A 21,641-nucleotide genomic window follows, 5' to 3' on the forward strand; every position below is an offset into this window, starting at 1 on the left:
GAAGGCATCGCAATATTCATAGCCAATACCTGCCACTTTCACGTAGAACTTCGCAAGCGGGTGAGCAGAAATTAGGGACAAAGAAATGAGGAGAAATAGCTTCACGCACTGCTATTAACTGCTAAAATGAAAGAGTTATACAAATCTAACACTAGTCCTGAGATCAGACACAAATCCTTTTCTCTAGCAGTTTACAGTGCCTTCGGCTGCTATTCACACCCTGGATGACGCAGGGGCAACGCAATCCATTGATAAATCTGGCCCCGGTTGAGTAAAGCAGGGCAAAGGCAAGAAAGCAATAGATCTGAGCCATTGAGAATACAATAGTTGGACAGAGGAAGGATCAGGGATTCAATTGAACCAATGCTTGAAGATGGGGCCTTCTGGCATTAACTTTTGGCGGCCAGCACTTGATTTTCCTCATTACATTTGACCCAAGCCTAAGAGAGACAAAAATACACGTGAGGGGACAAAGGAGGAAGGGAAAGACAGAAAAACCATGACAAAGGTATAAAGTAGGAACCTGCAAGCAAGAGTGAGATAAGGGAGTGTCCTGTGGTGGATAAAAGAAATGTTTGAGATGGATTTATGAATGAAGACCCGGTTGTGCTGGCTGTGCGATGCTGAGTAAAATGTTGAGCAGTAGAGAGCTAAAGTGAACAACAATGCCATCCAATCAGGAGAAAGGGGCTGGACCAACATGCACTGTAAATGTATGGTAAAGTATTAGAAACACTGAACTGGAACAGACAGCTAAAGCCGCTTCTGGCAAGACCTGAAATGAAGCCAGAGATTTTGACTTTGGCAGTAGGTCAAGGGGAGGATCCTGTCCTGCAAGCTAGAAGTGAGGTGTGTCTCTCTGCTCTGGAGTGGGATTGGGAAACCAGCATGGAAGGGACAGAGAGAAAATAATTCAGTTGTTCTGCAAAGTATCCAGTTGGATTTAATTGTGTTGCTGTCAACAATTAATACAAATCATAGGAGATTTTGTTTGACTCTGATTCAATGAACTTGTTGTTGTCCAGATCACACACACTGAGACAACTGTCTTATTGCTTTCATCAGGGGACCCTCTGGGAGGATTGTGTTGTTTTTTCCTTTAGTGAATGCTCTGAGAATTATGTTAACTCTGGGATGATTTGCTGATCCCTTACACAATATCCACGATGCACTGATTGCTTTATTGTGCTCTCTGTAAAGACTGTTTTGTTTTCCACAGAGCACACTCTGGAATGATTGTGTTGATATTTTCCACAGTGCACACTCTGAAATTAATGTGCTGGTGTTTCCTAAAGAGCATATGCTGAGATGATTGTGTTGTTGTTTCCCGCAGTGTACACTCTGGAATGGCTGTTTTGGGTTTCCCACAGTACACATGCTGAGATGGTTGTGTTGTTAATTTCCACAGTGCACATGCTGAGATGGTTGTATTGCTGTTTACCACAGTGCACATACTGAGATGGTTGTATTGCTGTTTCCCACAGTGCACATACTGAGATGGTTGTATTGCTGTTTCCCACAGTGCACATACTGAGATGGTTGTATTGCTGTTTCCCACAGTGCACATCCTGAGATGGTTGTATTGTTGTTTCCCACAGTGCACATCCTGAGATGGGTGTGTTTTTATTTCCCACAGTGCACACTCTGGAATTAATGGTTTCTTTTTTCCCACAGTGCACATACTGAGATGGTTGTCTTGCAGTTTCCCACAATGCAAAGACTGTCATGATTGTGTTGTGTTTCCCACAGGGCACATGCTGACATGATTGTGTTCTTGTTTTTCAGACATGGGATTGACATCATCAAAGATATGAGGCATTTTCTAACCGATGTCTCAGACCTGAACATTAATAATGGAGGGACATCCTCCCATCTCTTGGTCCATGGGATACTGGCCTTCCCTGTTGGACTTGATGATTCTCATCAGTCATTTTTGGCTGCGGCACGCTATGGTAAAGGGAGGGTTGTTGTGGCAACACATGAGAACCAACTAAACACAGCGTGTATGAAGACCTTCCTCCTCAATGCAGTCTCTTGGCTGGATGCAGGGAGAAAAGGGAAGATTGGCATGGTGAAGGGTCTGAAGGGACTCCATGAGCTTCTCAGTGCGAGCAATGTGGCAAGTGAATATTCTGACCTGATCCCAAGTCTTAGCGTCTACTGCTGCATGTCGTACAGTGATAGTGAGGCACAGAAAATCCAAGAGTTTGTGGCTGAAGGAGGGGGCTTGCTCATTGCAGGCCAGGCCTGGTGGTGGGCCTGCAAGCATCCACACCAACATGCTATAGCAGAATATCCTGGCAATAAAATACTGAATACATTCGGAATCTCGATCCTGGGCCAGAGTCTGTCGGCTAAACCTTACAAAGCAATGAATCCTGAAGATGCACCGAAGGTGTACCACTTCCGCAGAGCTCTTTCCAACTTCCTGCAAGAGAGCAGGGGAAAGCGGGATGCAAAGCCATCACCAGCATCTCGGATCAAAAAACTTAGGCACGACTGTGCTGAAATGATGAAGCTCTCAGAAGAAGGCTCTGCAGCGGTCCACTCTATTCACCAAACGTTGACGGATCTGCTGTGCCGCACTGGGATTCCAAAATTGAGCAAAGGAAAGCCGATTCAAAACCACTCCAACAAATACCTACTGATTGAGTTGGCGACAGTTCTCTATGAGCATTGCCCTGAGCTGCCTGAGATCTTCCAACAACCTGATTTGTCCGAGGCATCTGATTTGACCGTGTCCATAGATGCCAACAATAAAGGTAGGGCTAAATCCAGATATATTGTTTGTATAGAAATTGTTCACTTTTTAGGAGGTTGGTTTTGACTGAAAATTCATAGGGAAATAGGCAATCACACCCGACACTGGAGATTTTTATTATTTTATGCAAATATTTATTTTTCATGCACATACTGTTTTTATTCAGGCTGTGGGTGCTCTGGCTCTTTGGAGGTTCTCATGCTTCTGGACAATGATTATTACAATATGGTCTCAGAAATGCAGCAGGGGTGGCGTAACAGGCGTAATTCTCTCTAGCGTAATTACTCATAATTACTGCATACTTGCTCGTAATTATGCTAAATTGTTTGAGAAGCATAATCCAGCATGTAGCACAAATATGTATTCTGTGCTATGAAAAGAGAACTAAATGCTACTGGACACAAACAGCAGTAGCCAGCAGCTGTTGGCTCTCTCTTAGTTGGTTGTTCCTTTGCTCCTGCAGTAGGATTTTGTCCCCAAATTACTCTTATTTGCTAAATCTGGTGTAGTTGTGTAATTTTGTTAACTTCACATCACAAGAGTAATGCATAATTAAGCATTTGTTGTTGTTCCTTTGCTCGCGCAGTAGGATTTTTGACCCAAATTACTCTTAATTACTGAAGCTGGGATACTCGCATAATTTTGTTAAGTTTGCATCGCAAGAGTAACAGGTAATTACGCATGTGGTGTTGTTCCTTTATCCCGCAGTTGGATTTTTGACCCAAATTACTCTTAATTAATTACTGAAACTGGCATAGTCACATAATTTTGTTAACTTCAAATGAAAAGAGTAACATGTAATTATGCATTTGTTGTTGTTCCTTTGCTCCCGCAGTAGGATTTTTGACCCAAATTACTCTTAATTACTGAAGCTGGGAGAGTCGCATAATTATGTTAACTTTGCATCACAAGAGTAACGCGTAATTGCGCATTTGTTCCTTTGCTCCCACAGTGGGATTTTTGACCCAAATTACTCTTTATTACTGAAGCTGGAATAGTCGCATAATTTTGTTAACTTCGCATTACAAGAGTAATGCATAATTACGGATTTTTTGTTGTTCCTTTGCTACTCAGTAGGATTTTCGACCCAAATTACTCCTATTTACTGAAGCTGGGAGAGTCGCATAATTTAGTTAAGTTTGCATCACAAGAGTAACGCGTAATTACGCATTTGTTGTTGTTCCTTTACCCCCACAGTAGGATTTTTTACCCAAATTACTCCTAATTACTGAAGCTGGCATAGTCGCATAATTTCGTTAACTTCGCATCACAAGAGTAACGAGTAATTACGCATTTGTTGTTGTTCCTTTGCTCCTGCAGTAGGATTTTTGACCCAAATTACTCCTAATTGCTGAAGCTGGCATAGTTGCATCATTTTGTTAACTTTGCATCTTAAGAGTAACGCTTAATTACGCATTTGTTGTTGTTCCTTTGCTCCCTCAGTGGGATTTTTGACCCAGATTACTCTTAATTACTGAAGCTGGCATAGTCGCATTATGTCGTTAACTTCAAATCAAAAGAGTAAAGCGGTATTACGCATTTGTTGTTGTTCCTTTGCTCCCACATTGGGATTTTTGACCCAGATTACTCTTAATTACTGAAGCTGGCATAGTCGCATAATTTTGTTAACTTCGCATCACAAGAGAAACGCGTAATTACACATTTCTTGTTGTTTCCTTGCTCCCGCAGTAGGATTTTTGAGCCAAATTACGCCTAATTACCGAAGCTGGCATAGTCGCATAATTTTGTTAATTTTGTATCACAAGAGTAACACGTAATTACGCATTTTGTTCTTGTCTTTTAGCTCCCGCAGTAGGATTTTGACCCAAATTACTCTTAATTACTGAAGCCGTCGTAATTGTGTACTTTTGTTAACTTTACATCACAACAGTAATGCATAATTACTGAAATTACTCCAATTACTCTGTGTAGTTATCATTTCTCCCAGGCCTAAAATTTAGTCACAATAGTGAAAGCTACACTTGGCTGTGTTTGCCCAGGAGATATTGGACAGGAGATCTCAGCACATGACAGGAAGCCCTAAACTTAGCAGCAGGGACCGAGCTAAAATTGACACACATGATATCGGAGAAGAAACTGTCTAGGTAGCATGTTAGCCAGCATTGTTTTCAGCTCTGGGACATTTACACTTCTAGTAAAAACTGGAACCACAACAGCAATACAGCTCACATCCTGGTGATGTACACAAACATTCCCGGCAAGTCACAACACAGTCATCCACAGATAGTCACTACTGTTTACAAAAAACAAAAGTCTGTAAATGACAGAGATCACCAGCATGCGGATTCCCCGGGCATCAGAAATGGTGGCAGGTTTTGTGATGTACATACCCATCTACATACAGTTTGAGTATCAATCACATGACACATTTCCCACTAAGAGGACATGCAGGTATCTAGCTCAGGTGAATTACAGGATTGTCTTCTCAAGTAATAAATATGTTAAGGATTTTGGCTGTGTCAGCTGTTTTTGAAATCTATATGTCACAAGTGCCAGAAGAAGTGCATCTGAGGCTTAGAGATGGACACTTTGGTTAGGCTAAGTTAGCATCCGCAGGTAAACATGCTGTGGTAAATATTTCGTTACCGGTACTATTTTTTATGCGGTAAAGTCTATTAAGAATAACTCAGTAAATATAAGAGGCAGAATCCGTGGTATTAGAGGTTTTAAAAGGCTTTATTCCTATACAAAGGAATACAATTCGAATTGTAGGCATTCTATTCCATCACCACGAAAGTTCAGGAAGGAAGGGCATACATTATTGACAGATAGGCGATTTTATAGAAAATACATTACAGTGAAACAGATGCAAGAGGCGTAACAGCTGATAGTATAGATAAAAGGTGCATACGTAACTAATAGAGGCGGTGTATGGGCGTGATTTAATAAACGTCATCATACATGATGTCACAAGTGGGTGGATCCATAAGAGAATCCTGCAATGTCAGCAGAAATAGTTGGCAGAGATGCGCGCGCAGCCGCATGACGTGTGATTGACGTGCAACTAGAGGGTGAAGGGGACTTGACATTTAGCTCTACATGTGGAGACAGAAGTCTGGGGGTCATGTCAACCTAATCCCAAATCATATCTAATATCCTATGTTTAAAGAACTGTGTTATCCAAAAGGAGAGGTCTCTAGGATAGAATCTATTCTATACTGACTGTTAGTGCGTGTACAAGCGTCTAAGTGTCTACACTAGATGCGAGGGGGTAGGAATATTCCATGGTAACGGGGCTATGAATTACTTGCATGAGGACAGCGAGGCCTGGCCCTTTGCACGGTAGCTGGAGGAATGTTTACCTAAACTGCTAGACAGGAATGCATCGGATGAGGAGCGGAGGAGATAATCTTGAAGGTGAAATACAGTTTTTGGCAGGCGACGGGCTGGATCAGGCACCGTTAGCCGCGCAGGGAGTAGGACAAAGTTCATGGATACAGATGCAGGCTCAGACTGGAGCTTTCAGAGGCAGAAGGCAGGAAAAGGCTTGATGACAGGATTCGGGCCTACTCGCCTGAATCTGTAAAATGTGGAAAGTGAACCACATAAAGTCGGTGGCCTTTCATACTTAGGAAAGGAATATCTGACCCATTCATGGCGGATCTGAAAGAGGACATGTTGACGGTGGACGCACATATATTTGCGTCTTCAAAACTGGAGCAGGAGGGAACTTACATGTACTTATAGCATGCACATGGAGCCGTTGGGGTCTACGATAGGGGACATAACTGATCACAAAATTCCGATTTCCTCATTCCCTCCTTGTCCCCTACGGACCCTCAGGAGATATCGATCTTCATCAATCCATCGATCTGTTCATATAGCATCATTTGTTCTTCTTTCTTCTTCCGGGATCTCGAACGAAAACTTGGATGTGGGATACACGAGGTGGCACACAGACCACAAATCGCTGGCCCACATTGTAGACATAAGCAGCAACTGAATAGTATGAGAAAGCCAATACCTAGGAAGGATAGGATTCTCCATCCCCAGGCTGACAACACACCCCAGAACCAACCGGACCAAGTCCAGGTGCCTGGACTCTGGTGTATCTGGCTTACAATCTTATGAAGGCGAGTTATGGCTTTATATACTGACGGCGAATTTTCTGGTATGAAAATGCAGCAACTTGATCCGATGACCCTACAAGCTCCGCCCCTATCGGCCAGGATGACGTCAAGGACAAGACGATTTTGAAGCACAACAATCCGCATAGCAGACTGCTCTTCTGTTAAATTGCCTAAGGCGGAAATAGTTTCGTTCACTACTGCTTCAAGGGTTCTGGTTAATCTACGTATTAGCTTACTATTAGTGACTGTACCTATATAGGGAAAGAAACCTTTATTGAAATCTGTGTATTTTTCCCATGCTGTTTCAGTGTAATCGACAATTGGGAGATCTCTCTGCTGTCTATTGTGTACTAAATGGGTATTTCTATGATAATCAGGAGGGGCTAGGAAAACAGGTGGTAGAAGGAATGCTATTTAACAGGTACCATCCCAATCTAAAGGTAGACGTATATATGCGGTCGGGCCACATATAAAGTAGGAATGGCGAGAAGCTCTAAATGTAGACTTGCCTTGATCACTGAATTTTATTACAGTGGTGCATTTACTATGGCCCATGTGTATGGAACCATTCTTTCTTATACATAATTCCCCTTTTACTGGGAATACTGACATGGCGGGCAAGATGGGTGTAGCTTCAGATTCGACGTTCAGGATCATAAGGTTAAGTGTAAAATTACCTAATCCATATACTTCATTTTCTAGATCAGTTCCTGTTCTTCTGGGAAGTCCCTCCTTGTTAGGGTAGCAGACTTTAAGCAAAACTAAGTTCAGGTTTCCCCATACCCAGTTGTCTTGATAAACTGCGGAATTTGAATCTAGGGAATTAATCAAACTAAACCATGCTCCACAGGAGCCATTGTGTGTGAACGGATAGGGAAAGAGGGGCAAAACTCCCTTATAGTTCTGATAGGGAGGGAGTCGGCCACATATCCAACAATTTGTGGCATTGCTGGTCTGATGGGAATGATGTAACATACTAATGAATGTATTGTTGCGCAGCGCAAATCTATAGGACAACTCATGCGGAGGTAATTCGCTAAAAGAATGTTCTGCAGTTACATTGTAAGCACGCTTAAGAATAGGGTAATACATGTGCAATAGTATGCTGACAATGATGATCAGAAGACTTAGAAAAAACAAAATTAATAATGTTACTGTGCAGTGACTACGAAATGATTTACAATACGCATGCTTCTTAAGCAGCATCTGATGATTTCTTTCTCTATTCCGGTCTAGAGGATACATGTCAGAGACAAATTCAACCGATTCACCTTGGAGAGGACTTAAACAATCAAATTGTCTGACTTACTAGACCTCAATTTTAGTTTGTAAAGTTCTGGTTTTGTTAATTCAGCCAAGGGGAGCTTTGAGTCTGTCTGTGAGGGAATACAGGGTTGAATATTCACACTGGATGGTAGTCCATAAAATTTCTTGATATGACTCGAGTGCAACCACCCTTTCCGTCCCTCGATTTTCACGGCTGTCCTTGTAGTCAGTAGAACCAACTTCGGTGACTTCCACCTAGGATCCAGTTGGGTCTTCCGGTCAAAATTCCTGACCAGAACCAGGTCCCCAGGAAGCACGTCATGGGGCTTCACCTCAGTATTGTCGGGAAAAGCTGCGGATACCTGTGAACGACAAGATTGTAGTGCAGACATCAAGGAAGCCAGGTAATCTGTCAGCATATTACAGTCAACATCAGTGATTTTGCGAGGTATAGGCGTCCCCCACATATTTGGTGGTCTACCGAAGATCACCTCATACGGGGATAGCCCTGTTCGAGAATGTGCTACCATTCTCATGTAAAAGAGCGCAACTGGTAAGGCTACTATCCAATCGACTCCTTTTTCTCTACATATTTTGGACAATCTAATTTTCAGAGTTTGATTATGACGTTCCACGAGACCTGCCGCCTCGGGATGTCGGACACAGTGGAATTTCCATTGGTAGCCTAATAAAAGGGAAACGTATTTCATTAGTTCGGATGAGAACGGCTGACCGTTATCTGAGTAGACAACACGTGGTAAACCGTACCGTGGGAAGAATTCTCGAACTAACTGTTTGGCAGTAGTCGGGGCAGTGTAATCTGAAACCGGGTATGCTTCTGTCCAACGGGACAGAGCACAGACAACTACGAGAACATATTTGAATCCTCGACATCGTTCCATCTGGATATAATCCATCTGGAGGACTTCAAAAGCATGATCGGGAGTTTGAAATCCACCCTGCTCTACGGGGATGCTTTTACCTGGATTAAACTGACAACATATCATACAGGTACGAACTTTTTGTTTAGCTGCGGCTCGTAAATGTTTGTTGAACCAAATGTGCTGAATGCTGTCTAGCATAGCTTTTTCTCCTAGGTGCGCTGGACTATGTATAGTGTTAATGATGACTTGAACCATTGAGTCGGGAAGAAACCATATAGATTTTTCCTTCGTCATCCATCCTTGATCCGTTTGGATCCCTCCTAATTCAGTCCATTTCTTTATTTCTTCTGGTGTAGCATGTGTCTGTATGTCAATTACATCAAGGGCGGGATCCTTAACTGTCATGCAATGAGTTGGTGTCGGAACTATTGTCTTTGTCATGTCAGTTGTGTGAGTCTGATTCTGAGCAGTCTGTTTAGCTGTTCTGTCAGCTAGGTCATTACCCTGAGAAATAATATCGGTAACTTTTGTGTGGGCTTTGCATTTCATAATCGATATTGCAGTAGGTAGATGAATCGCGTCTAATAGGGCTTGAATGAGGGGTCCGTGTTGGATGTGGGCACCGTGAGAAGTTAAATAACCTCTCTCTCGCCACAGTACGCCGAAGTCATGGACGACTCCGAATGCATAACGTGAATCTGTGTATATGTTGACTTTTTTATTTGTGGCTTGAATACAGGCTTGTGTCAGAGCGGTGAGCTCTGCTGCTTGAGCTGACAAAGTGTTAATACAATTTGTTTCAATGACTTCAGTGTCTGTTGTGACTGCGTAAGCGGCCACTAACTCTCCTGTACTTGTTCTCATACATGACCCATCTACATATAATGTCAAGTCTGGATCTGACAAAGGGATGTCTGTCAAGTCTTGTCTGGGTTTCGTCGTGATAGTAATGACTTCGACACAATCATGTGCCAATGGATCTGTTCCGCCTACTGGTAACAGTGTGGCAGGATTTAACGTATTACAACGTCTGATTTCTATATGTGGCTGAAACAATGTTAATTCGTAACCGGTGAGTCTCGCTATAGTCAAGTGTTGTGTTTGTGTGCGGTTCAAAAGAACCTCTACTGCGTGTGGTACTTGTACTGTCAATTGGTGTCCTAACACTATGGCATCGCTTTGTCTGATTGCTAAAGCTGTTGCTGCCACCGATTTCAGGCACGCTGGAAGAGCCTGAGCTACTGGATCTAATGTACTAGAGAAATAAGCACATGGTTTGTGTGATCCTGCTTGTTCCTGAGTGAGTACTGACAAGGCAGTACCTTCGCGTTCTGTAACAAAGAGTGTAAACTGTTTACTGTAACATGGTGTTGCTAGGACAGGTGCTTGGCATAAAACTTTCTTTAAGCTTTCAAAGGCATGTGTATGTTCTTGAGTCCAAGGGAGGACAGTCGATGTGGCTGCCTCCTGTGTTGTCAACTGGATGAGTGGTTTTGCTAGAAATGCATATTGAGGGATCCACTGCCTACAGTATGAAGTGAGGCCTATAAAAGCCCGCACCTCCTTTTGTGTCTTGGGTGGTGGCATGTTAGCAATTAACTGGATGCGGTCGGGTGTAAGCTGCCTTCCCTCCTTGGACAGCGAGTGCCCAAGGTAAACAACTCGCTGGACACAGAATTGCAGCTTAGAAGGGGACACCTTGTGCCCCTTGTCGGCCAGAAATTTCAAAACCGTCAGTGACGCTGTCTCACATTCAGGTTCACTTCGGGCGGTGATCAGCAGATCATCGACATATTGAAGCAAGGCAGTGTTAACTGGCATGTGGATACTGTCAAGTTCTCGTTTCAGTGCTTGGCTATAGATGCTGGGGCTTTCTGTAAATCCTTGAGGTGCGAGTGTGAATTTAAAACTTCGTCCATTTAAACTGAAACCGAACAGATATTGACTTTCCGGATCGATTGGGACACTAAAGAAAGCATTCTTGAGATCAATTACAGTGAAAAACGTTGCTTCTGAGTCAATAGCTGTGAGTAATGAAGAGATATCTGGAACCACAGGGTATTGTGGTACAATACATTTATTTAATTCGCGCAGATCAACAACTAATCGATATACTGGTGGTGCTTTTGGATCCGTTCTTTTAAGAATCGGAATTATCGGGGAATTACATACATTGGAGTCTGTTTCGACAACCACTCCTTGTGCAATGAGCTCGTCAATGATTTGCAGTAAAGCCACTACAGCATCTGGTGGTAACTTGTATTGTCGCATTCGTGGTAGTACTATTCCTGTTTTCAGTGTGACTCGATATGGGGTAATGTTCATGCAACCAACATCAGTGGGGCCTTGTGCCCATAAATGTGTAGGTAAATTCTGCAGTCGGTGATCCATGTCTCTGGACACGTAGTGACCTTTAAAGTCACGTAAAAATAGTCGTACTCCTTCCGGAGAACAACATATTATGGCTCCTAGAGCTTTCAATGTTTTTATACCTAACAAGTTTTCTGGACATGATTTAGTAAGCAATAAATCTGTAGTTCGTGTCAATGGACCGACTGTAAGTGGAAGAGGTTGTGTTACGTCATTTATTATAGGTTTTCCTGAGAATCCAAGGGAAATATTTTGTGAGCCTGAGAGGGGTGCCCCTGGAACTTCACTGCGTCTTATAGTTGTTCTGCTTGCCCCTGTATCAAGTAAAAACTTTCTGTCTTCCCCTAATAGTTCACTATGTACATAAGGTCCCTCTTGATCTACAGGAACCTCAATAAGGGGTAAGCCAACTTCCCTCTCTAGGCTATCTCATGAGTATCGCTGATAATCGGGATAATCTGTTTGTGCATACTGATACATCTGTTGTGTTGTTGCTTGTGTTGCAGCAATAGGCTGCGCTTGTGGTGGTGCTACGATCTGTTGTGGAGCTGCCTGTTGTGGAGCTAATTGTTGCGGAGCTAACCGAGGTTGTGCATGCTGAGGGATTTGTTGTTGATTCTGATCCTGTCTAGGTGGACGTGGTCTTTCCTGCGTTCTACCTGTGGCAATATTATGTTTCAGGACTGGACAATCGTGTATATAATGACCTGGTTGTTTACAATAGTTGCATGTCCCTTTCGCAGGACCTGCGGAATCACCCTTTTGATGACCATCGGCTGGAACTGACTGTGCAACAAGCATTTTCATTTTTGTATCTTTCATACGTCTTTGTTCGTGTTCTTGTTCTTCTCTAATTCTATTGTGGTGATATTGTAACATCTGTAACATCTGTGATGGGGTATTACCTTGCCAGGTACTTTCGAATTTCAATACTCTATTCTTGACTTGTAGCAGAGAATTTTCAACTAATTTTGTCACAAACAGATGTGGATATGACTCACTACTGGCTTTTATGCCACTATTTATACTAAAACATTTTTCAAATCGGGAATAGAAATCACTAGTGTCTTCATCTGGCTTCTGTTTACAGGCTGAGATTGCACCCCAGTCTTCCTTTTTCGTAGTTAATAAACGTGGCAGTACCTGTATTAGTAATCCTGCTAGTGCTGTAGTCTTTTCCCCAAGCCCTGCTCCTGCAGCTCGGGCCTTTTCTTCGTTTTCTAATGCTGTCCAATCTATCTTTTGGTCTCCCACCTCCCATTCCTTTTCTTTGAGTTTCTCATAAACACCGGCGGGTAATAGGACTTTTAATATTTTCATAATGTCGGGGTAGGTATACTCTCCCATGAGTAACATGTCTTTTATCTCACGGTGGAAACCTGCTGGGTCCTTGTCATGGCTGGGTACTACTTTCTTCATTTCTAATAATTCCAGTTTAGTTATAGGCGTGTACACAAATACGCGTGTAAAATTATCGCCTGCACCTCTGATTGGGTGCACTTCGCGTAACGGGTTCTGTCTATCTATGTGATACATTTTTCTTCCCATAATGGGAACTGGAACGTGTTCTGGGCATACGAAATTTAAATATTGGTTTCGGGATTCTAGAATTTCCTTAATCAAATCAGTACCTGACCCTCTCCATATATTCGTGAGTAGTTCTGTCAATATGTCAGGTAAGGGTCCTGGATCGGAGTGTTGGCTTTTATATAATATAAGGAGGTGTTGAATCATGTATATACTAGCTAAACGCTGTTCGTATGGGTCAAGATTCAGAAACGTGTGTGCAAGTACATCATCATTGTATTCGCCGGGACTGTCAGCCCATTGTACTGCTGACCTGACTAATTCTTGTTCGTCCATGGAATTGAGCATGTGGTACCCCCTTCGATCTCGGAGTAATTTTATCAGCGGCTTGGAATAGGTGTTCAGGGGATTTTGTATTTAACATAGGGTTTGGAAAATGTCTATTATATTCTGGACGTATTGGACGTATTGGGTCGTTAAAACCTCTGGTATTATTATGGGATCTTCCTCTACCTACATAAGCTATCGTTTCTAATTGCTCTGATTCTTGCTCCTCCTCTTCTTCTGATTCTACTCTGTCTGTTTCTCGTCTTTCTTTATGTATTCGTTCTACTTCCTTGCGGATCTTTTGACACATGGCGATTATACACGCCTGTCTATCATGTTTCTCTTCTGATATGTTCTGACCCCATTTGGCAAGTCTTTGCATGGTATCGTGATCTGCCCCAGGTCTGTCTTGATTCCTAATTACACAATTTATGAAAAAACGTAATAGTTGTCTTTGGACATCCACTTTCTGGTATTCCATAGCTTCGTTAATACTTTCTGGACCTTGCCCTGTTTGGACAAAGCGATATATTTCGTCTAGGTGTTCACCCATTCCTGGTATTGTCATTAAATATAATGTAGCTCGTCTTATACGTAGTGATGATATGAGCAATTTATCCTGTCTACCTGGTACTGGGTCGTATCTACAATCCACAAGCTGTTCTTTAAACATGTCGGATGTCGCTAGTTGGGGTGTACGTTGGAGTGCTAAATCTCTAAGGGTCTGTTTATTTCGCGGCGGTGTGGCAAACATGTCTGTCGTACCTCCTGTAGCACCTTCTGAGGTGCTAGGCACGAAAGGATTCGTTGGGCGTAGGATAGAGATTGTAGATGCGGGAAAAACTGTAGAAACGGACGGACCTGTGGGAACTTGTGTAGGAGTTTGTAGTTGCGGGGATACAGACGAATGCTCTTGGTGTTGAACACCATCGGCAAGCGGTGTGGGTGGTATGGCATTAGCATACTCGGGAGCTGCGTCATCTAAGTAGGAGGAAAGGAAAACGTCCTTTGCTGTTTTGGGATGTGTTTTGGGATGTGCTTTTATCGGGAGCAATGGAGGAGTTAAGTTTTTTGGTATTTCCGGGGTAGCCTTAGGTAACCCTTCGGCCAGAAGAGGATACATACCATTCATAAGAGTGTTTCTTTGTCTATCTACTTGTTCTGATTTTACTCGGGTACCTTCCTCAAGTAATAGATTTTCTCGGGTTTTATTTGAATTCTCTCTACCTTTCTCTTCCTGTCTGAGTGCTTTTTCTGTACGTCTATATGATTCTTTACGCCATAATTCAATGGCATCTTTCTGTGACTGTCTGGCTTTCTTTTTCCATAATTCTTCTTCTACTCTCATGGTGCAATCTGCATCCCAGGTCCCCGCTGCGGGCCATCTCTGACTCTCTGGTAATTCTTTGGTGTAGTCCACCCATAAATCAAGAAATAATACGGCATCTAGGCCATGCTTATGATACATAAAGTACCCTGGAGTGTCCCTAGGTGGGATGGGAACAGCTTCTTCGAGTACACCTTTTCTAGTTTTGATCTGTCTTAGTTTCGAAAAGAGCAGCATTTTTTAGACCTTATTACTAGAACACACTTTATACAAGGAACACAATAATGAACAGTCATTCACACCACAATGTATAGAACGTATTTAAAACATTTAACACTTAACAGTTTTACGAACAATGATAACTAATAGAAAACTAGTTACTGACATAATACTGACACTAGATAATACTTATTTATACTTATTTATATGCAAAACATACTATATATACTGCTAAACAGTACAGATACACTGCTAAAACAGTGCAGACCGGATTTGTGTACCCAAACCCGTCTTGACCGGCACAGACTATGTGCACGTTAAATGCCTCCCCGGTAATGGTACTCACCGGGTAGCTCGGAACGGAAGGCCTCGGAACGGAACTGAAACTGGACCGGACCGGACTCGACTCGACTGGACTCGGAACTTCGGAACCTGGTGGGACTCTGTATACCTCGGATCTTGCTCTCTCAGCTAGGCTCTGGTCGGGATACTTCGCACTTCTCACCGCCTCGTCTGGGTGTTGATCGCAGCCTCAGTCGTCCCCGCTTGGCCGGAGGGAGATACAGGAAATCCTGCAGGTACGCGTTTTTGTCCGTTCAGCTGTGGCAGGAGACCGGGCCTGCAACGCACCGCCGGCGCGTGAGATGAGAAAGTGTCCCTATTCGGGCGCCAATTTATGTGGTAAATATTTCGTTACCGGTACTATTTTTTATGCGGTAAAGTCTATTAAGAATAACTCAGTAAATATAAGAGGCAGAATCCGTGGTATTAGAGGTTTTAAAAGGCTTTATTCCTATACAAAGGAATACAATTCGAATTGTAGGCATTCTATTCCATCACCACGAAAGTTCAGGAAGGAAGGGCATACATTATTGACAGATAGGCGATTTTATAGAAAATACATTACAGTGAAACAGATGCAAGAGGCGTAACAGCTGATAGTATAGATAAAAGGTGCATACGTAACTAATAGAGGCGGTGTATGGGCGTGATTTAATAAACGTCATCATACATGATGTCACAAGTGGGTGGATCCATAAGAGAATCCTGCAATGTCAGCAGAAATAGTTGGCAGAGATGCGCGCGCAGCCGCATGACGTGTGATTGACGTGCAACTAGAGGGTGAAGGGGACTTGACATTTAGCTCTACATGTGGAGACAGAAGTCTGGGGGACATGTCAACCTAATCCCAAATCATATCTAATATCCTATGTTTAAAGAACTGTGTTATCCAAAAGGAGAGGTCTCTAGGATAGAATCTATTCTATACTGACTGTTAGTGCGTGTACAAGCGTCTAAGTGTCTACACTAGATGCGAGGGGGTAGGAATATTCCATGGTAACGGGGCTATGAATTACTTGCATGAGGACAGCGAGGCCTGGCCCTTTGCACGGTAGCTGGAGGAATGTTTACCTAAACTGCTAGACAGGAATGCATCGGATGAGGAGCGGAGGAGATAATCTTGAAGGTGAAATACAGTTTTTGGCAGGCGACGGGCTGGATCAGGCACCGTTAGCCGCGCAGGGAGTAGGACAAAGTTCATGGATACAGATGCAGGCTCAGACTGGAGCTTTCAGAGGCAGAAGGCAGGAAAAGGCTTGATGACAGGATTCGGGCCTACTCGCCTGAATCTGTAAAATGTGGAAAGTGAACCACATAAAGTCGGTGGCCTTTCATACTTAGGAAAGGAATATCTGACCCATTCATGGCGGATTTGAAAGAGGACATGTTGACGGTGGACGCACATATATTTGCGTCTTCAAAACTGGAGCAGGAGGGAACTTACATGTACTTATAGCATGCACATGGAGCCGTTGGGGTCTACGATAGGGGACATAACTGATCACAAAATTCCGATTTCCTCAATGCAGTTGCATGCCGTGGAGAGCTTACAGACCACTCAATTAGCACACAGTAGAGCAGCTGGGCTTGCTGAAAATGAGGACTTATCCAGTATAAATAGTGACTCTGTGAATGACGCAAAGAATGTGTGTCGCAGTAGATCCCAAGGTGGTGTTGTTGATACAGAAGGCTCCACTACACCCTTGAAACAATAATATCGCTTACATTTGCACAACATATTGTATTTTGATTTTTACTACTTCAGTAACATGTACTGATGCTATACTTGCATTTGAACATTCTGAGGAATGAAAAGTATGTAACAGCTCCCTTTACAACCAGAGAAATGAAGGTTATTTAGTTTAACACTGCATTTCTTGTGTTTAGCTTTATGCAAAATGTAACACACTGCATCATTCACATACCTTAAAAGGAATTGTTTGTAATGCCTGGTTGTTTGGCTCTTCCTTCTGCTGCCATAGTACCTTCTTGTGTTGCCTGTGCTGGTGGGTTTTGTGGTTCTTCAACATCAGAATCAGAGTCCAAACTTATCTTTGGCAATCTGTTAGACTTTCAATCAATCAATCAGGGCATTTATAGAGCACGCTACTCACCCGTGAGGGTCTCAAGGTGCTGAAGGGAGGGGGGGGGGGGGGTGCAGCTACTGCTCGAATAGCCAGGTCTTGAGCTGTTTCCTGAAGGTGAGATGGTCCTGGGTCAGTCGTAGGTGTGTGGGGAGGGAGTTCCAAGTTTTGGCTGCCAGGTAGGAGAACGATCTTCCTCCGGTGGTGGTTCTGCGGATCCGAGGGACGGTGGCGAGAGCGAGGCTGGCGGAGCGGAGCTGGCGTGTGAGGGTGTAGAACGAGAGGCGGCTGTTGAGGTATTCGGGCCCATGTCGTAGAGTGCTTTGTGTGCGTGGGTGAGGAGCCTGAATGTGATCCTCTTGCTGACGGGGAGCCAGTGCAGGTTTCTCAGGTGGGCGGATATGTGGCTGTGCGAGGGATGACGAGGATGAGTCATACGGAGGTGTTCTTTATGCGTTGGAGTCGTTTTTGAAGTTTGGCAGTGGTTCCTGCGTAAAGGGCGTTCCCGTAGTCCAGTCGGCTGGTGACGAGGGCCTTGGTGACAGTCTTCCTGTATCATGTAGAATTACACAGATAGGAATTATCTTTTTTATTTTTATTGATACATTTATAAAGCGTGAACCATCACTCGAGAAGGAGCATCGTAGCGCTATGCGGACATAAGCCGAAGTGTCAGGCCATTATAGATTACACCAAAGAGAGACAGAGTGAGTCAGGGGCGGTGAAAATCCAAGTCTTGAGAGTCTTCCTGACGAGTGTCTCTGACTCCAGTCGTCTTAGATGTGCGGGCAGTAGGGTACACGCTCTACTTCCTAGGTTTCCCAGGGATTTTCCTCCTCTAGATTTAATTCTGAATGGGGGTGGGGTTTAAACAGATTGGCTGAGAAGGGTCTGAGTGTTCTGGTGGTAACATAGGGTGTAAACCTAGCGGTTAAGTACGTTGGACCTGATTTCCTAAACACTCTAAAGGTAGTTAAAAGGAGCTTGAATAACATTCTTTTGTGGATTGGCAGCCAATGAATAGCCGAGGAGCATGAGGGAAGTTTCAAAACTAGCCAAGCAGCACGTGTTGTACCATCTGTAGCTTTTGTAGCACCTGTTTGTTTACCCCATCATATAGGCTATTGCAGTAGTCCAGTCTAGATAGGATCAGAGCTGCCACCACTGCTTTCCTTGCAGTAAAGGGGATGAGATCAAATAATTTTTTTAGTGATTTGATTAAGATAAAGCACATCCCTGCCACTGCCAAGGCCTGTGACCAAAACGAAAAAGTAGCGTAAAATTTAACCCCAAGATTCTTGACTACATCTACTGTATTGGGGAGGTAGGTATGTCTTATGGCCACCATTTGACTGGATTCAAAGGATTGACTTTACTTATTAACATTATCTCAGTCTTATCTGTATTGCATTTCAAGTGGTTGGAGACATCCACAACTTGTCTGTGGGAATATTGTAGGGCCCCCTCACTATGTGAAGACAACAAAATCTTCTTTTCAGTAGGCCAAATATCCTTTCAATTACAGACCGAGTCCGTTTGTGTGCTGCATTGTAGCCTACCGCCCTTTGACTCTCTGGATGTACATATGGTGTTAATATCCATGGCCTCAGGGCATATGCACTGTCGCCTACAAAACACGTGGGAATGTGGTTACTATATATACAATTTTAAAGTTTTTGACATTTATGTTATATACATAGGCCATATTTACCAAGTAGATAGCCATCTTTAAACTCTTCTTTGAGAAGATGGGAGTAAATGTTGCTATGCCTGAACATGAAAGAGTCACGTGTACTGCCAGTGTACTTAGCTACAAGCGCGGTGATCATATGTCTAGCATCACACACCACCTATATTTTAAGTGAATGGGTGCTTTTTCTATTTCTAAATAAATACTCAAAGTATGAGGGAGGACACATGGGAAGATGCATGCCATCAATACAACGATTACATGGGGAAATTGGGAAATGCAGTAAAAATTCAATTTTGCTGCCTGCAACTCCTGTGCTGAGGAAAATAATATGGTGATGCATTCTCTCTGTGTAATAATCAAGTGGGGGAAAAAGAAGTTTAGGTCCATTCGGCTTCCTAAAGTTACTTATAAATCACAAGGGGGGGAGAATGGACCACTTGTCCTGTGTTCCCATGGTCTTATTGGTTGTATCCTTCATAAAAAGACCCTCATAACATCTACACAGGTCGAGGGCGGTATATTTTCATTCTCCGCCGTTTGTGTACTGTCTCAGCAACATCATTGGGTCATTTTTTTGTAAAGATGCTGACCTCCACCCGGAGGAAGACCTACTGGTACTGGCAGTAGTGATCAGAAATATTGTGAGATGGTGCTCGTGGTGAAGTGAAGATTTAAAAAGTTAAAATCCCTGTGTCACTTTTAACCTCAATAATTTATTCTGGAGGCAGTGATTGGGAGTTTAAAAGGGGTATAATGTGCGTTTTGAATGAGTTACTGTTCACTCGCACTACTTAGTGGGCGGATGAATCACTGTTCATTCGCACCTATTAGTGGTCAACATGTTTCAGCCCTCTGTGCATTCTCGGGGCTTTCGTCAGGACCGGACTGGGTTGTGTAGGACCGATTCGGTTCTACATACAGTGATGTAATTCACCACTGGGATATGTGTTGGTCAGATCGATTGTATCTGTACCTAAAAGAAAAGAAAAAGGGTGGTGCAATAGGGTGAGGAAAACAATAACATTGTAAAGTTTTTCAGACATAAAATGTCGGGACAGTATTTACCAGGAGCATACGCAGTGGCAGTTCCATATACGCAACATTGTGCTTTAGTTTACACACTTTGTGTGGACATGGCGAGAACTAAAGGAATTGAGTCAATGATACATATTTGTAAAAGTAACGTTATGTCGTCAGGAGTATCTGATATATTAGGTAGTTCAGTAAGACATCGTGTAGTGCGCGTCTTGCTTTTCACTCGTGTGTTGTGTGAATCTAGGGTATGCTATCATGATCGTGCGCTATATAGTATTAATTGCCAAGTGATGCTTGATTTGCAATTTTCTGTTACTCTACAGACTCGTATCAACTTTGGGCTCAGAATTTAACAGCATTCATTCATACGGGTAAATTTACCTTTGGAGCGATTACTTGCTACGCTTCATGGAGTCACCGGCGGGCATTACGGGCGATTCTGTTGGAAAGGAAAAGTGCGGTCATACCTTACTTGAAGCTGGAGGAGTGATAGGGAAGTCTATTCGTTCCATGATCTCACCAGTTATGATCGCCGTGATGTGCTTGTGCTGCCTCTCGTTACGGTGCTCCGAGTGACGCGAGGGCCGTTCTCGGTACGTTTTTACTCCCGGTCACGGTCAGAAAGGGAGAAAAGACTGAAGTGTTCGTTTGGTTGGCAAAGGTTGGCATGTATGCAGTTAGAGAAAAGACTTGAGTAGAAGGGGTATATTGGTCCGTCATACCACGTTATTAATAGTTCAATTGTATAACAATTGACAACAAATGTGTGTTGGAGGTTATTATTCGCTAGCAATATTTGTTGATATTTTGCGGTAGTTGTCAGCCTGATATTGATGGAGAGTATCTGCACTAGTGTGATCAGAATTTAACATCGATCGTTTTACCCTATGTTCCTTTTAGGTGTACAGATGTAATGGCGACAATTTGAACATATTGGAAGATTTGTCTTCTGTAATGTTCCTACTCATTTATTCTGTGCCCTTGTAGAGACAAAGGGTTGGTATTTATGAAAGGGTATACCATGGTATGTTGTCGTTCATCCCCTCTATGTCTGTGTGAAGGCGATGGACCCAACGTTGTTCTTTTTCGAAGAGAATCTTCTCCGCATTATATGACTTGGTTGTCAGTGTCTTGAGAACTACCCATTTAAGATCGTCAGGATCATGGTTCTGTTCGATGTAGTGTTTACTCATTTTGGTTGTGATTCGTTTACAGGTGATGTTACTCCTGTGTTCACACATTCGAATCTTTACTTTGCGGCACGTCATCCCAATATATTTCAAGCCACAGGGACACACGATCATGTAAATCACATGTGTAGTGTTACAGTTTGTATGGTGGCGTAATGTCCACGTAAGATCAGGTGAAAGTTGTAGTGTTTTTGTGGGTTTAGTAAGTTTACAGACTGAACAGGAGCCACATGGGTAGTGTCCTACCACTGGGTTGAGGTTCCACAGAGTTGTTAGGGTTCCATCATTAGTAGTGGCTGTGGGTCTTGTATGTACAAGGAAATCACAAAACACAAGCAGCAGCACTAGAACAGAAACTCCAACTTCGGAATTACCCTACAAAAATCATCAGAAAATGCCAGAAGAGAGCAAGGAATCAGCCCAGAGAAAGTCTACTGGAACTAACAAGACGAGACGAACCCACAGACTTATTGACATGTGTCACTACTTATTGCACATCTACCAATGCTGTGAAGAAAATAATTA

At 43.1% G+C, this 21,641-nt stretch overlaps 1 protein-coding gene across 1 annotated transcript in view; it reads left to right on the forward strand.

Annotated features, from left to right (window-relative positions):
• Window positions 1-21,641, forward strand: part of LOC146808605 (TRPM8 channel-associated factor homolog) — a 234,221-nt gene that overhangs the window by 99,859 nt on the left and 112,721 nt on the right. Inside the window, exon 3 of the mRNA XM_085623623.1 lies at window positions 1,786-2,762. Within this exon, the coding sequence (XP_085479749.1) occupies window positions 1,786-2,762 (977 nt within the window). The remainder of the gene's footprint in view (window positions 1-1,785; window positions 2,763-21,641) is intronic.

Source organism: Triturus cristatus, chromosome 8 (genome assembly GCF_964204655.1).
Source record: "Triturus cristatus chromosome 8, aTriCri1.1, whole genome shotgun sequence".
Lineage (NCBI taxonomy): Eukaryota > Metazoa > Chordata > Amphibia > Caudata > Salamandridae > Triturus > Triturus cristatus.